At 45.2% G+C, this 13,835-nt stretch overlaps 2 protein-coding genes across 2 annotated transcripts; one reads left to right on the top strand and one right to left on the bottom strand.

The window, feature by feature from the left end:
* The first annotated feature begins 770 nt into the window (after window positions 1-770).
* LOC137427143 (cathepsin L-like peptidase) lies at window positions 771-7,515 on the top strand. The gene is made up of 9 exons (XM_068116352.2): window positions 771-970; window positions 1,133-1,217; window positions 3,331-3,473; window positions 3,681-3,872; window positions 4,067-4,258; window positions 5,055-5,220; window positions 5,514-5,619; window positions 7,167-7,281; window positions 7,446-7,515. The coding sequence occupies exons 2-8, from the start codon at window positions 1,139-1,141 to the stop codon at window positions 7,264-7,266; spliced, it is 978 nt and encodes a 325-aa protein (XP_067972453.2). The 5' UTR covers window positions 771-970; window positions 1,133-1,138; the 3' UTR covers window positions 7,267-7,281; window positions 7,446-7,515.
* A 35-nt stretch (window positions 7,516-7,550) lies between these two features.
* PACRG (parkin coregulated) lies at window positions 7,551-11,228 on the bottom strand. Its single transcript, XM_068116357.2, has 5 exons — window positions 11,014-11,228; window positions 10,212-10,346; window positions 9,711-9,882; window positions 9,409-9,558; window positions 7,551-7,962 (listed from the first exon to the last, which is right to left on the bottom strand). Exons 1-5 carry the CDS (start codon window positions 11,104-11,106, stop codon window positions 7,802-7,804), a joined length of 711 nt encoding a protein of 236 aa, XP_067972458.2. The 5' UTR covers window positions 11,107-11,228; the 3' UTR covers window positions 7,551-7,801.
* Between the last annotated feature and the right edge of the window lie 2,607 nt (window positions 11,229-13,835).

Raw genomic sequence — 13,835 nt, forward strand, 5'->3', positions numbered from 1 at the left:
AGTGACATACACGATATATTTATTGAAAACATTGTCTGTCTCTGGTATATCATGCGTTACATGTGTCAAGCATATGAATCTTGTATTTAAATATATTTTAAGTGACATACTCGATATATTTATTGAAAACATTGTCTGTCTCTGGTATATCATGCGTTACATGTGTCAAGCATATGAATCTTGTATTTAAATATATTTTAAGTGACATACACGATATATTTATTGAAAACATTGTCTGTCTCTGGTGTATCATGTGTTACATGTGTTAAGCAAGTAAATTTTGTATTTAAATATATTTTAAGTGACATACTCGATATATTTACTGAAAACATTGTCTGTCTCTGGTGTATCATGTGTTACATGTGTTAAGTATGTGAAGCTTTTATTTAAATATATTTTAAGTTACATACTCGATATATTTATTGTAAACATTGAAGCAACATTGTTCGAGGTAATAGTTACGATGTAGCTTGAATGTGCTGGAATTGTTGTTAAAGTAGCATTACATCAATTGCTTTGAGGTATTTTATTTGCTACCTGCGATGTTTCTCTGCTGAATATTATTTTTGTGTCTTTTAGGGTTCTTTATTACCTGAATATTTATAATACAGCAAGTATCAATCGCCATCTTGTTTCTCACTTTATTATTCCTGTGTCAAATTAAGTTTGCGAATTGTTGGAGGTCCGGAATGTTTTTTTTTTCCATTTCATTTTGGGATTGTCCCACAAAGTAAGAAGTTAAATACCACGGGATTTTACCAACCTGTCCTGCAGATGTTTCGGCGAGGACAATTCACACTGAGATAATATCATATTCACAGCCTTGGATTCAATCGGTTTATGATATTTTTATGATATTTCCATATCAATTGCTCCAAAGTCCATTCGATCACCCACGTGAGGAGACCTATATAAAGACGGCACATTGAGACCAGCAGTGGAGACTTCATCTGCTGATATCTCAACTCGTGTAAGTTACCAGCACTCTCTGCATTGCTTTGTCTTGTTGTCTCTTGATTTTTGTCCTGTGTTGTGTCGTGTTGTGATGGACATGATGCGTCGTGTCAAGGTCTGACGGACATGCTGTGTTGTGTATCATGTTGTGAAGGACATGTTGCGTTGTACCCTGCAGATCACCATGGCCAACATTTATGTTCTTCTTGCGCTCGTTGTTGCGGCGAATGCCCTCGACTGGGAGAGCTGGAAGCAAGAGCATGGTGAGTCTCTGGTCATACTGTTCATTTCCATGTGGAACATATTGTCGCATCAGGCAGCCTCCTTTAACATGGGCAGTCTGCATTGGGATCTTTGATTCCATGAACAGCCTCAAGGTTTGCAACTAAACAGTGAATGAATGAATGAATGAGTGATCGTTTTAAGGCCATTTTCCCCACCAGAGCAGGGGTTAGACTTGCAGGCCCCATGACACTCATGGTTCCTTGTTTGAGGCAATGTTTTTATGGCCGGATGCCCTTCCTGGCGCCAACCCTTAGTCACCTCTTACGATGCGCAGGGATACAGTACAGTACACAGATACACAGGGATACAGTACCTATTCTAAACCGGGGTACACACCGGGATCATTCATCCCAGCAAGCTGGTACTCAATTTGCCGACCTCGGAAGGATGACAGGCTGAGTCAACCCCCCTGATGCTAATTCAGCGATCGACCGGGATTCGAACCCAGGATCCTAGGATCCCAAGCCGGCACCCTAACCGCTAAGCCAACACCAGGCTTGCAACTAAACTGTGTTCAATTGAATTCGTCTACACTGTGTTCATAACTTACGGTTCCGTAAGGTTATTCCCAATGAAAATGAAGTTGGCGGCAGCACGCACGGGAGGCAGAAGAATGGGAAAACTTTCTTACCTTGATGAGGATTATTTTTAAGGAATGCGGGATGTGGAACGGACAAACGAAGTGAGTCACCAGACACGCGTGGGGATAAGGGAACACTGCAGCTTATTTCTCGTGAAATTTAATGTGACGTTGCTAGCGTGAGGTCGGTAATTAAAATCGTCTTTTTAGCATAATTTTCAGCATTTAGACAAACCATTTGCAATTTCAAAATGGTTCACCATAATTGTCTTGTAATTGAATGCAAATTGGACCAAAGAGAATATAGCATCCATGGATGAGAGGAGTCGCGTTCGTAGCATTACCTGTTAATATAATTAGCTAGCATAACACAAGTGCACACAGACACACACACACAGACACACACACACACACACACACACACACACACACACACACACACACACACACACACACACACACACACACACACACACATTTCTCCTTTCACCAATAGATGCAAAAATATAGTAAAATTTCTCTTGTGGCCCTAGAAAAAAGCAAAAATAATAATATTTTAAACAACACACAGCCTACACAACTCTCACATCACTCCCTCCCTAAACCCCCTCCAAATATCATCATTTAAAAATTACATGTGCACCGACAAGCCCCAGATATGACCTTCCCATCGATGTTAAGCGCGAACGTTTGGTGAAAATGCGCCTGTCTACGAACCTTCGGGCTTCGAGCCTTTGGGCCAGTTGTTAGGGTTAGGGTCTTCCACGGCTCACATCATCGGGAGTTTTTGCACTACGGACTACAAAATATCAACTTTCTGGACAAATTAATCAGAAGGTTCTCCAAATCTGTTGTTTTTTTCAGAGGCATACCGCTTTCTTGCAGGTATTCCTCCAAGTATTTTGGGATTCTATAAAAGCTTGCTGAGTCACATGATACAGCAATCCTTATCTGGCACGTATGATCCACGTCCAGGCCGCCACAATGGCCTTCGTTACTCAGGGTTTCTGCACATGAACGCCGAGCAATCTGGGGCGGCTTATGTCATTTTTGAAAGTCGCGCATTAGTTTGTATCATTTTGCTGAATCTGTCTGCATGCCATGATGACATGATTATTAGTGAAAGAGCAAGGCAGAGAAGGTCAAATGAATGGTCAGTGAGGAGGAATATAGTGCAGAAAAATAATAAACTTTGGGATGTTTCAATAGGCTGAGCCAGGAAGTGCTCTGACCACCTTGGCGACCACAAACATACCAGGAATTGATCATTTGGTCACAACTCCACACCAAAGGCTCTTTTCAAAACATATGATTTTTTTTCATGTCCATATGCAGCTGCTTGCGGATGGAACAACCTGATCAATGTCCCTCAGGACAGTGTGCTCTACATTGAAGCTTTTCCTGTAAATACTGCACCAAAGAAAGGAGCAGTTGTTTGGTTTGGAATGAAATCCCTTAGTGAGCATTGTTTGTTCAAAAAGGAAGGTCTTTGACTGTTTTTTTCGCTGCAGGAAAGACCTACCTGGGTCGTGGAGAGGAGGTTCTCAGGAAGAAAGTATGGGAATCTAACATACAGATTGTCCAGCAGCACAATGCTTTGGCTGATCAAGGAAAGGCCACCTACCACATGGGAATGAATGCCTATGCCGATCTGGTAAAATCATCGTCTCCTTTATCAATACTTGTATATGTCTATCTCTCTACCTTTGTGTGTTCATCTTTACCTATTTTAGTTTAAAATTTCAATCCAACGGCTCATCAACACTTGGATTGTCACAAGAGCTTTATGTGTGTGTCTATGTTCTCCAGTGTAATTGAATGACGTTTTTCGATCTTCCTCTTCCTGTCCTTGTGCATCCAGTACAATGAGGAGTTCATGGCCCTCAAGAACGGCGGATGCTTCCTCCAGCCTGCAGAGAAGAAAAGCAGGACGTCCACCTTCCAACCTCTCACCGGTGTCAGCCTCCCAGCCACCGTGGACTGGCGTAATCAGGGCTACGTGACCCCCGTCAAGGATCAGGGCCAATGTGGTTCCTGCTGGTCTTTCAGTAGTGTACGTGACCGCAGTACAAACAGCGGACAGTGACCAACATCCATGTAACAGTGAAAATGGCATTCAGATGAACCACATGTTCTCGATTGTGGTTCATCCAAGAGTGTAAAACCTAGCTGTTATCTGTTGTGTGTCCAATGTTTGGTATACTGTGTTTGTACAAGGTTGCAAAGAGTATGTATTTTCTTTTCCAGACTGGTTCTCTTGAAGGACAAGTTTTTGCTCAAACAGGACAACTGCTGTCCCTCAGTGAGCAACAGCTCGTTGACTGCTCTGGGAGTTATGGGAACTATGGCTGCAATGGCGGTTACATGGACAGCGCTTTCGAGTACATCCAAAATGCCGGTGGTATTGAGTTGGAGAGCTCGTACCCTTACACAGCTAGAGTAGGTTACTTTTTCCAGATTTCAATGTTTTCTATCTCCTTGTTTCAAATGGTAATGTGATTGAGATTTCCAAGGTGGTAGGATTGGTACAGACAAAGTGCAAATGAAACGGAAGACCAAATGCTGCAGTGTAGTCATCAGAAGGAACACAAATAAGCAAAGAGCAAACACGGAGTCATCAGGAAGAATCAAGATAGGATTCGAGTTTCAGCTGCTATTCCTCAACCCTAAAACCATCTAGCACAGCCAGGTGACCAGAAAAAAAATTTGTAAGCATTCATTTCTCCCGAGACAGATAGATAAAGAAATAAAGAAATTGAGAGTAGAAGAGAAATATGAGGAAAATGAACAAAAAGAAAAAGCGACAATAAGAATGAAAAGAGAAATGTTAAAAAGTAGGAAGAAGCGTGAAAGGAACGAAGATCAAAGATGTTAGGAAGAGCCCGGGTAGATCGATTTCAGCAGTTACTCCCAAAACTGAAACAGAGCAACAGGTACGAGCTACCAGAGGTGCGTCGGTGGGGAAGCACAGTCCACACAGCATCAGGATATGGTTCACATATATACGGTAATCAAATGTAAGACAAAAAAGTACTGCAATGGAGACATCAGGAGGAACCTGGATAGGATTTGAGTTTCAGCTGCTCCACTTCTATCCTCAAACCCATCTGGGTACAGCCAAGTGAACCTGAACCTTACCAAAAAAAACCCCAGTTTTTGTTAGAATTCACTTCTGCATAGACAAGATGAGAATGACGAGCGGAGTCAGGCTAACAAAAGTGTCCGATTCCGACAGGATGGCCGGTGTGCTTATGACCGTTATCGAGTAGTCGCCCGCTGCACTGGCTACACCGACATCCCTTACGCTAGTGAGAGCGCCCTCCAGCAGGCCGTTGCCACCGTCGGACCAGTTGCTGTGGCTATTGATGCCACCGGTTATGGTTTCCAAATGTATACATCAGGTAAGAGATGTGATTGGTTTTGTCCTTAATTTTTTCACAATTTCTAGTTTGAACACAAAGTATTTTACCTTGTGTTGCAACTGTTTCTCATGGGCAAATAATCCAATGTGAGTGCGTAATAATTAGATGGCCCCATAGAAAAATAACCATTTTAGTAAAGAATGTACTTTCAAGGCAAGCGCATGGTCTGGGAAGGTGATGACGCGAGGTTAAGATTTGATATTTTTGCTGACACGGTAAGGTGGAAAAAAGGGAGTAACAAATAAATATTTTATGTTTTTCCATGTCTGCAGGAGTGTACTACAATCCCTCCTGCAGCACTGATTATCTGGACCACGCCGTGTTAGCCGTAGGGTATGGAACATTGAATGGAGCTGACTACTGGCTGATCAAGAACAGGTGAAATATACCGTTGTGTCTCTGGTACCCTGTTCACCTGATTCCGTTTCACGGTCAGCATGTCCATGTCTGATTTGCAGGGTACAACACATAATGTTCATCACAACAGCCACCCTCATCCAAGTCATCCACGCTCATCCAAATTATCCACCACCATCCAAATCAGCCACCCTCATCCAAGTCAGCCACCCTCATCCATGTCATCCACCCTTATCCATCCACCCTCATCCATGTCATCCACCCTCATCCATGTCATCCACCCTCATCCATGTCATCCACCCTCATCCAAATCAGCCACCCTCATCCATGTCATCCACCCTCATCCATGTCATCCACCCTCATCCATGTCATCCACCCTCATCCATGTCATCCACCCTCATCCAAATCAGCCACCCTCATCCATGTCATCCACCCTCATCCATGTCATCCACCCTCATCCAAATCAGCCACCCTCATCCATGTCATCCACCCTCATCCATGTCATCCATCCTCATCCATGTCATCCACCCTCATCCAAATCAGCCACCCTCATCCATGTCATCCACCCTCATCCAAGTCAGCCACCCTTATCCATGTCATCCACCCTCATCCATGTCATCCACCCTCATCCATGTCATCCACCCTCATCCAAATCAGCCACCCTCATCCATGTCATCCACCCTTATCCATGTCATCCACCCTCATCCATGTCATCCACCCTCATCCATGTCATCCACCCTCATCCAAATCAGCCACCCTCATCCATGTCATCCACCCTCATCCATGTCATCCACCCTCATCCATGTCATCCACCCTCATCCAAATCAGCCACCCTCATCCATGTCATCCACCTCATCCAAGTCAGCCACCCTCATCCATGTCATCCACCCTTATCCATGTCATCCACCCTCATCCATGTCATCCACCCTCATCCATGTCATCCACCCTCATCCAAATCAGCCACCCTCATCCATGTCATCCACCCTTATCCATGTCATCCACCCTCATCCATGTCATCCACCCTCATCCATGTCATTCACCCTCATCCAAATCAGCCACCCTCATCCATGTCATCCATCCTTATCCATGTCATCCACCCTCATCCATGTCATCCACCCTCATCCATGTCATCCACCCTCATCCAAATCAGCCACCCTCATCCATGTCATCCACCCTTATCCATGTCATCCACCCTCATCCATGTCATCCACCCTCATCCAAATCAGCCACCCTTATCCATGTCATCCACCCTCATCCATGTCATCCACCCTCATCCAAATCATCCATGTCATCCACCCTTATGCATATCAGCCACCTCATCTCAAATAACCCACCCTCATCCACCCTCATCCAACTCAGCCACCCTCATCCAAATCAGCCACCCTCATCCACGTCATCCATCCTCATCCAAATCAGCCTCCCTTATCCATATCAGCCACCTCATCTCAAATAACCCACCCTCATCACTTTTCTTACCGTTCTTACTTGAAATAAAACTTTGACCTGTTCTAATCATCATTAATCACATCAAATGAGCTGATGTCCTTCTGACATTTCCATTCACACAGTTGGGGAATGAGCTGGGGAGACCAGGGTTACATCAGGATGGCAAGGAACAGGAATAACCACTGCGGCATCGTGTCCATGGCCAGCTACCCCCACGTCTGAGGACAAGTCATCCCCGTATGTATATTTCAAAATCCGCGGATAAGTTTTGCTACTTCTGTGTCGACACAAACTATCTGTCCTGGATGACATCATAATGTCCTTCTGTTTAACTTTGGAGAATGTTTTACATTGTGAGCACAGAATAGTAATGTATTTGTACGGATCTGCGTGTGTTGCAGAATCATAACAAGAAAGTGATGATTCCATGTAAACTCCTGGAATGATGGGAATAAATATGAATCTTCCAAACATCTGTTGTGGACATCATTTGTACGAAGCCCAAACACCGTCGATATGAGTTTATTTTCATTGTATATCACACAACGGTCAGTGTAGAATAATCATGAAGCAGCCGCTTTTGTCCTTCGGATTAAAAAGGTAGAATCAAAGTATTCGGCATATTTGGGTTACACCAGTTTAAACAGACAGACAAACATATTGAGTACCTCCAGGAAAACGTGCGGCACAGTTAGAGAGGGAAGAGTGGAATTTAGCAAATGATTCCCAATGATTTGGCCTGAAATTGAAATGGTAATCAATTGAACAGGCAAGACTCGTACAAGGGGATCATGTACTTGATGTTGATGAAGGCATCTTTTCCTCCAAACCTCTCAAACAGTTCCAAGGTCTCCTTGATAAGGTCCCCGATATTCTCACGTCTCTGTCTGCCGTACTCGATGTCGTCCCCGATGTTACCTGGAGGAGAAGGTGCAGGGTTTCACAGACACCATCACAGCCATTACCCCTACCATGGACTATGGGGTACACCAACATCCTCTTATATAGCGATCGCTGCCAGTGGAGCGAGTAAACGGGTGTTGAACTGTCGTATGTGACAAAATCGGATCACAATGTTGGTCTATGAGTCACGTGGAGTGATTTATAGCAGACCTCAAAAGTGTCTTGTACTCGAGAGGTCTTCTGTGAACAGATTTAATGAACCATAGGGATGAAACTTGCAACCAGAACACGGTGAATATAAAAGTAGATGACCAGTCATGTTTCCACAGCGAGTACCAGGTTATAAAAAAGTCCAATCAGTGTTTACCTGTGTGAGTTTGGAGGTGTTTTCATTAAGACTAGCCGAAACCCGTGGAACATCCACGGAAGGGAGGATGTGGTGTATGGATAGAGTGTACCATTATGGATGGCATAGGGGAGCGCTCATGGGATCTTCTTCTTCCGTTAAGCTCCAATTTTTTCTCTTTAAGTTAAGTCCAATCAGTCCTCTCTGCTCGAAGTGCTCAGGCCATGCCTTCCCGCTCTCATACTTTTATTGCCGTTCTGTGTAGAAAGAGATTGACATATCGTTCGTCTGTTTTCAGCTCGTTATCTTTAAGCTTCCTTACGTCTCGCCACCTGCTACACCTCTCTGAGTTACGAGGATTTATGCAACGCACCCCGAGTATCGCAACGTCACTCCATTTAACTTTATTAAAATGACGATAAAGACGTTTCCTTATATATCCTAATTTAAAATGTTCAAGGGAATAAAAAGACCATTTGGTTCACACCACCCATGTTCACACCACTCGACTGTCCAATCAGCGGACGGCTCGCTTCGCCTTCGCCCAGCAGACGCCAATACGATGGCGTCGTAAGATGGCGTCATATCGGCAGTTAATCGGATGCTTTTGGGCCCCAACGTCGGCTAATTCAGATTTTTCGAGTATGGCTGTACGTGATAAACAAAGAGCGCGGTTCGTAGATCGTAAATCCATGAGTGCCGTGGGCATCGGGTCACTGGGTGCGGCGTAAAAGGGATAACAAAGTCGAGTCCTTACGGTATTATTATATAGATAAGCCACAGCAAGTTGCATTATCATGGAGTTGCAAAAACCGCACTTTAATCCCCATTATATGAGGTCACATGGTCAACTGAGCAGGTTACGTGAAATAGCAGGTGATTTTGAAAACAAAAATTCTTCAATATAAACATGGCTGACAAATGGTCTGGAGATAGTTGTCACACTCAGTTGTGTGTTATTCTGATAACACTCAATGCTGTTCGGATCCGCAAAAAGCAAGTTAGTTTTGTGTCTTATTTTGGGAAAGTAAAAGCTGGACATTGAAAGATGAACAACACCTGAAGCCAAGGTTGGGTGAAAATCAAAACAAAAGTGAGCACATTGTGGTATTTACGGTTCTGGTTCTTGAAGATGTTGAAAACAGGTAGGATCTGCCGATAGTACGGCACGAGAGCCTGTCCGACTCCATCGGCCGACACCACGAGGTGCTGCAGGACCCTCAGTGTGGTGCAGATGATTTTCCGGTTCCTCGTATTTAGCGCTGCTGTGAGAGTCAGGTAAACCAGAAGGTTAAATTCTCCCATGAAGGGTACTCGCAGAGGTAGTTCAAGTGTTTTGGGTTGTTTTTTTTTAAGGACAATACGCGATACGAGAAATCTCATGTAGGGTTTTCATGAAACATCACCCTCAAAACACCTCGAATGGGCGTGATGAGCTGTGGAATGCAAGGTAAGATCTTCGTCCCGCCTCGATCAAGCAGGTCGTGGGTTCCCTGACGGGCGAAGAGCTCGTACGGGTGTTTGGTCTCGCACAGCCCATCAAAAAACAACGGGAGGTAATGGAAGTAATCAAGCTTCTCCAGCTTCACCTGGCAAACAGTAAATCGAGAGATGCCCGTTGCATTTACCAGTCCCTGTTTTCCCCGTATTCAAACTGTGGAACAAGCATTGAGCATATCCGACGATAGTTTACTATTTTTTAACTTCAAAACTAAAACCGAAAACGCATTTAAGTGAATTTTTAAAGTGCAGACACGGCACACACACGACACACACGGCACACATAAGGCACACGTACGCACCCGATTGGTTAACCCCGCTTTTCGCTTCGCGAGCGCAGGGTTAAATAACAGACCGGTTTCAGGGTAGGCTATTGACAGATGTAAAATGTGACGTCACAGGGTGTGCAATTAATTACCTTCCAGTTGATGGGTCGACTCATAGAGTTGTGGTTCAGGGAAATTGGAAGATCCCCTCGTTCATAATACTTACGGAAGACAGTCGGCTTAACAGCACGCTCTTGAAATGCTCCTGCCTTTGGAGGACCTAGCACCTGGATGAGAAGGTAGGGTTCGTCAAAGTTTGTTGTAATCTTCGTGAAATTTTGCCACAAACTACTACAAAGCCTAAAGCACAAACTTTACTCGATCCAAAGTGTGAAGTTGAACAAGTAGGTCCCTCTTGTGTTCAGATCCTCATTGATCAATGCACCTTATTCTCTGTGCAGAATGAACTTTTCACAAGATGATGACACAGGTGCACAAGGAGCATGTACTTCTGCACCAAAGAAACATTAACAAGCCATACTTGTACGGATGGGGGGTTATGGTTCGAATCTGTGTGTATCGGTACGTACAGGGGTGGAGGGAGTTAGAAATAGAGTACCCCTAGCTTTGCGTACGTAATAAATAGACGGCCCCGAGTTGGATCTTGAACATCAATAAACAGGATGCCTCGTGCGACAACACGAGCAGATCACTGTATTTTCGTAACTAATTCCCACCAATTCTGTGCAATTCACGTACGTATTACGTCATCCGTGAGGTTACGCGTGACGTCACCGAACCTCCTTTGCGGACACGTACAGGTGCGATGACACTGACGCCGACGACTGTCTTAATGGCGAAAGTGACGGTGTCCGCGAAAGCATTTTCTCAGGACATCTTGTCCGGAATACAGAAATAAACAATGTTGTCCGGTCCACGTGATCTAATTCTTACCAGGGCCTTCACTTTCCCCGATGTTGCGGTGAACGCAAGGCCAAGGGTGGCCGTGGTCTCTCGCCTTCCTTTCCCATGACGACTCCGCAGCATTCTCTCCCCTTTCTTTCGTGTCCTTTCGCTTTGCAACTCCGCTCCGCGTCGCTCTCTTCGCTCTCCTCGCTCTCCCTCTTCCCGTCGGGCCGAACGCGCGGCTTCCTAGCAACGGTTACCATGGCGACCCGTGGCGTCACGCGCGGCTTCCTTCACTTCGCGTTTATTTCCCTCGAAAAAAGGTTATAATTGGTTTAATTAAGAAAATTCACGCAATCCTGTTTCGTCGGGCCGCAAGAGTCGTTTTTATGATTAAGAAAATAAAACAATAAAAACAAACAAACTTAGGCCTGCTGTCCTGGGTTTCATTGGGGGTGGAAGCCGGAAGGGGCCCGCCCACCAGAGCTTGTTGTTGCATCGACTACACCTTGCATGGAGGCTCCCAGGGTCCTGGGTAGGATTAATCATCTAGGCCGTCATTTCATGAACCTATCGTCGGTGCTGAAACCGCTCAACGATCGACTTCGAGACGATGCTTCGTGGATTTGGGATCAAAGCCAAATTCAAGCTTTCAAGATGGTGAAAGAACTGTTATCGTCTTAAAGGTCCGAGTGAAGAAGGAGCCCGTGCTCCAGCATGAGACGGACAAAATGATGGGCAAGGCACAAACTCGTCCGAGAAGATATTTATTGTAAAAACCAACTCGGGAACTCTGAAAAGCCCGTTTATCGGGCTGCATATACCGTATATCAAAACCAGAAAGCATAACCGAAACCGAAAGCCACGCCTCTCAGGCGAAGCGTGTTTCGGTGGTCACGTGACCGACAGGTGCAAAGGATTATAACCGCACGCGCGGCACGCTTTGGTGGTCACGTGACCAGCCACCCCGGCACCGAGGTTGTCCGCCGGTGACGTCACCGGCTGGAGCAAGGAGATTCTGCTGCTGGTCTCGCTTGGGGGACCCATGGGTCGCTACACGAGCATTCTTTGATACAAACAATGAGACAACCGTGAGTGCAGATGCTCGCAGCTATGGCATCGGAGCTGTCTGTGTACAAAAGCAGTCTAATGTGCAGTTGAGACCTGCCTGTGTACAAAAGCAGTCTCATGTGGAGTTGAGACCTGTCTGTGTACAAAAGCAGTCTAATGTGGAGTTGAGATCTGTGTGTACAAAAGCAGTCCAATGTGGAGTTGAGACCTGTCTATTTACAAAAGCAGTCCAATGTGGAGTTGAGACCTGCCTGTGTACAAAAGCAGTCTAATGTGGAGTTGAGACGTCTGTGTACAAAAGCAGTCCAATGGGGGAGTTGAGACCTGTCTGTGTACAAAAGCAGTCTAATCGGGAGTTGAGACCTGTCTGTGTACAAAAGCAGTCTTATGTGGAGTTGAGACCTGTCTATTTACAAAAGCAGTCCAATGTGGAGTTGAGACCTGCCTGTGTACAAAAGCAGTCTAATGTGGAGTTGAGACATGTCTATTTACAAAAGCAGTGTAATGGGGAGTTGAGACCTGTCTATGTACAAAAGCAGGCTAATGTGGAGTTGAGATCTGCCTGTGTACAAAAGCAGTCTAATGGGGAGTTGAGACCTGCCTGTGTACATAAGCAGTCTAATGGGGAGTTGAGACCTGTCTGTGTACAAAAGCAGTCTAATGGGGATGTGAGACCTGCCTGTGTACAAAAGCAGTCTAATGGGGAGTTGAGACCTGCCTGTGTACAAAAGCAGTCTAATGGGGAGTTGAGACCTGCCTGTGTACAAAAGCAGTCTAATGTGGAGTTGAGACCTGCCTGTGTACAAAAGCAGTCTAATGTGGAGTTGAGACGTCTGTGTACAAAAGCAGTCCAATGGGGGAGTTGAGACCTGTCTGTGTACAAAAGCAGTCTAATCGGGAGTTGAGACCTGTCTGTGAACAAAAGCAGTCTTATGGGGAGATGAGACCTGTCTGTGTACAAAAGCAGTCTAATGGGGAGTTGAGACCTGTCTGTGTACAAAAGCAGTCTAATGGGGAGTTGAGACCTGTCTGTGTACAAAAGCAGTCTAATGGGGAGTTGAGACCTGCCTGTGTACAAAAGCAGTCTAATGGGAGAGGTGAGACCTGTCTTACTGTATGAAGTCGAATGGGGGAGTTGAGAGCTGTCTGCGTACAAAAGCAGTCTAATGGGGAGTTGAGACGTGCCTGTGTACAAAAGCAGTCTAATGTGGAGTTGAGACCTGCCTGTGTACAAAAGCAGTCCAATGGGGGAGTTGAGACCTGTCTGTGTACAAAAGCAGTCCAATGGGGAGTTGAGACCTGCCAGTGTACAAAAGCAGTCTAATGGGGGAGGTGAGACCTGCCTTACTACAAATGAAGTCGAATGGGGGAGTTGAGAGCTGTCTGTGTACAAAAGCAGTCTAATGGGGGAGTTGAGACCTGCCTGTGTACAAAAGCAGTCTAATGGGGGAGTTGAGACCTGCCTGTGTACAAAAGCAGTCTAATGTGGAGTTGAGACCTGTCTATTTACAAAAGCAGTGTAATGGGGAGTTGAGACCTGTCTATGTACAAAAGCAGGCTAATGTGGAGTTGAGATCTGCCTGTGTACAAAAGCAGTCTAATGGGGAGTTGAGACCTGCCTGTGTACAAAAGCAGTCTAATGTGCAGTTGAGACCTGCCTGTGTACAAAAGCAGTCTAATGTGGAGTTGAGACCTGTCTGTGTACAAAAGCAGTCTAATGTGGAGTTGAGACCTGCCTGTGTACAAAAGCAGTCCAATGTGGAGTTGAGACCTGCCTGTGTACAAAAGCAGTCTAATGT

This window comes from Myxine glutinosa, chromosome 5 (assembly GCF_964187855.1).
Source record: "Myxine glutinosa chromosome 5, kmMyxGlut1.1, whole genome shotgun sequence".
NCBI lineage: Eukaryota > Metazoa > Chordata > Myxini > Myxiniformes > Myxinidae > Myxine > Myxine glutinosa.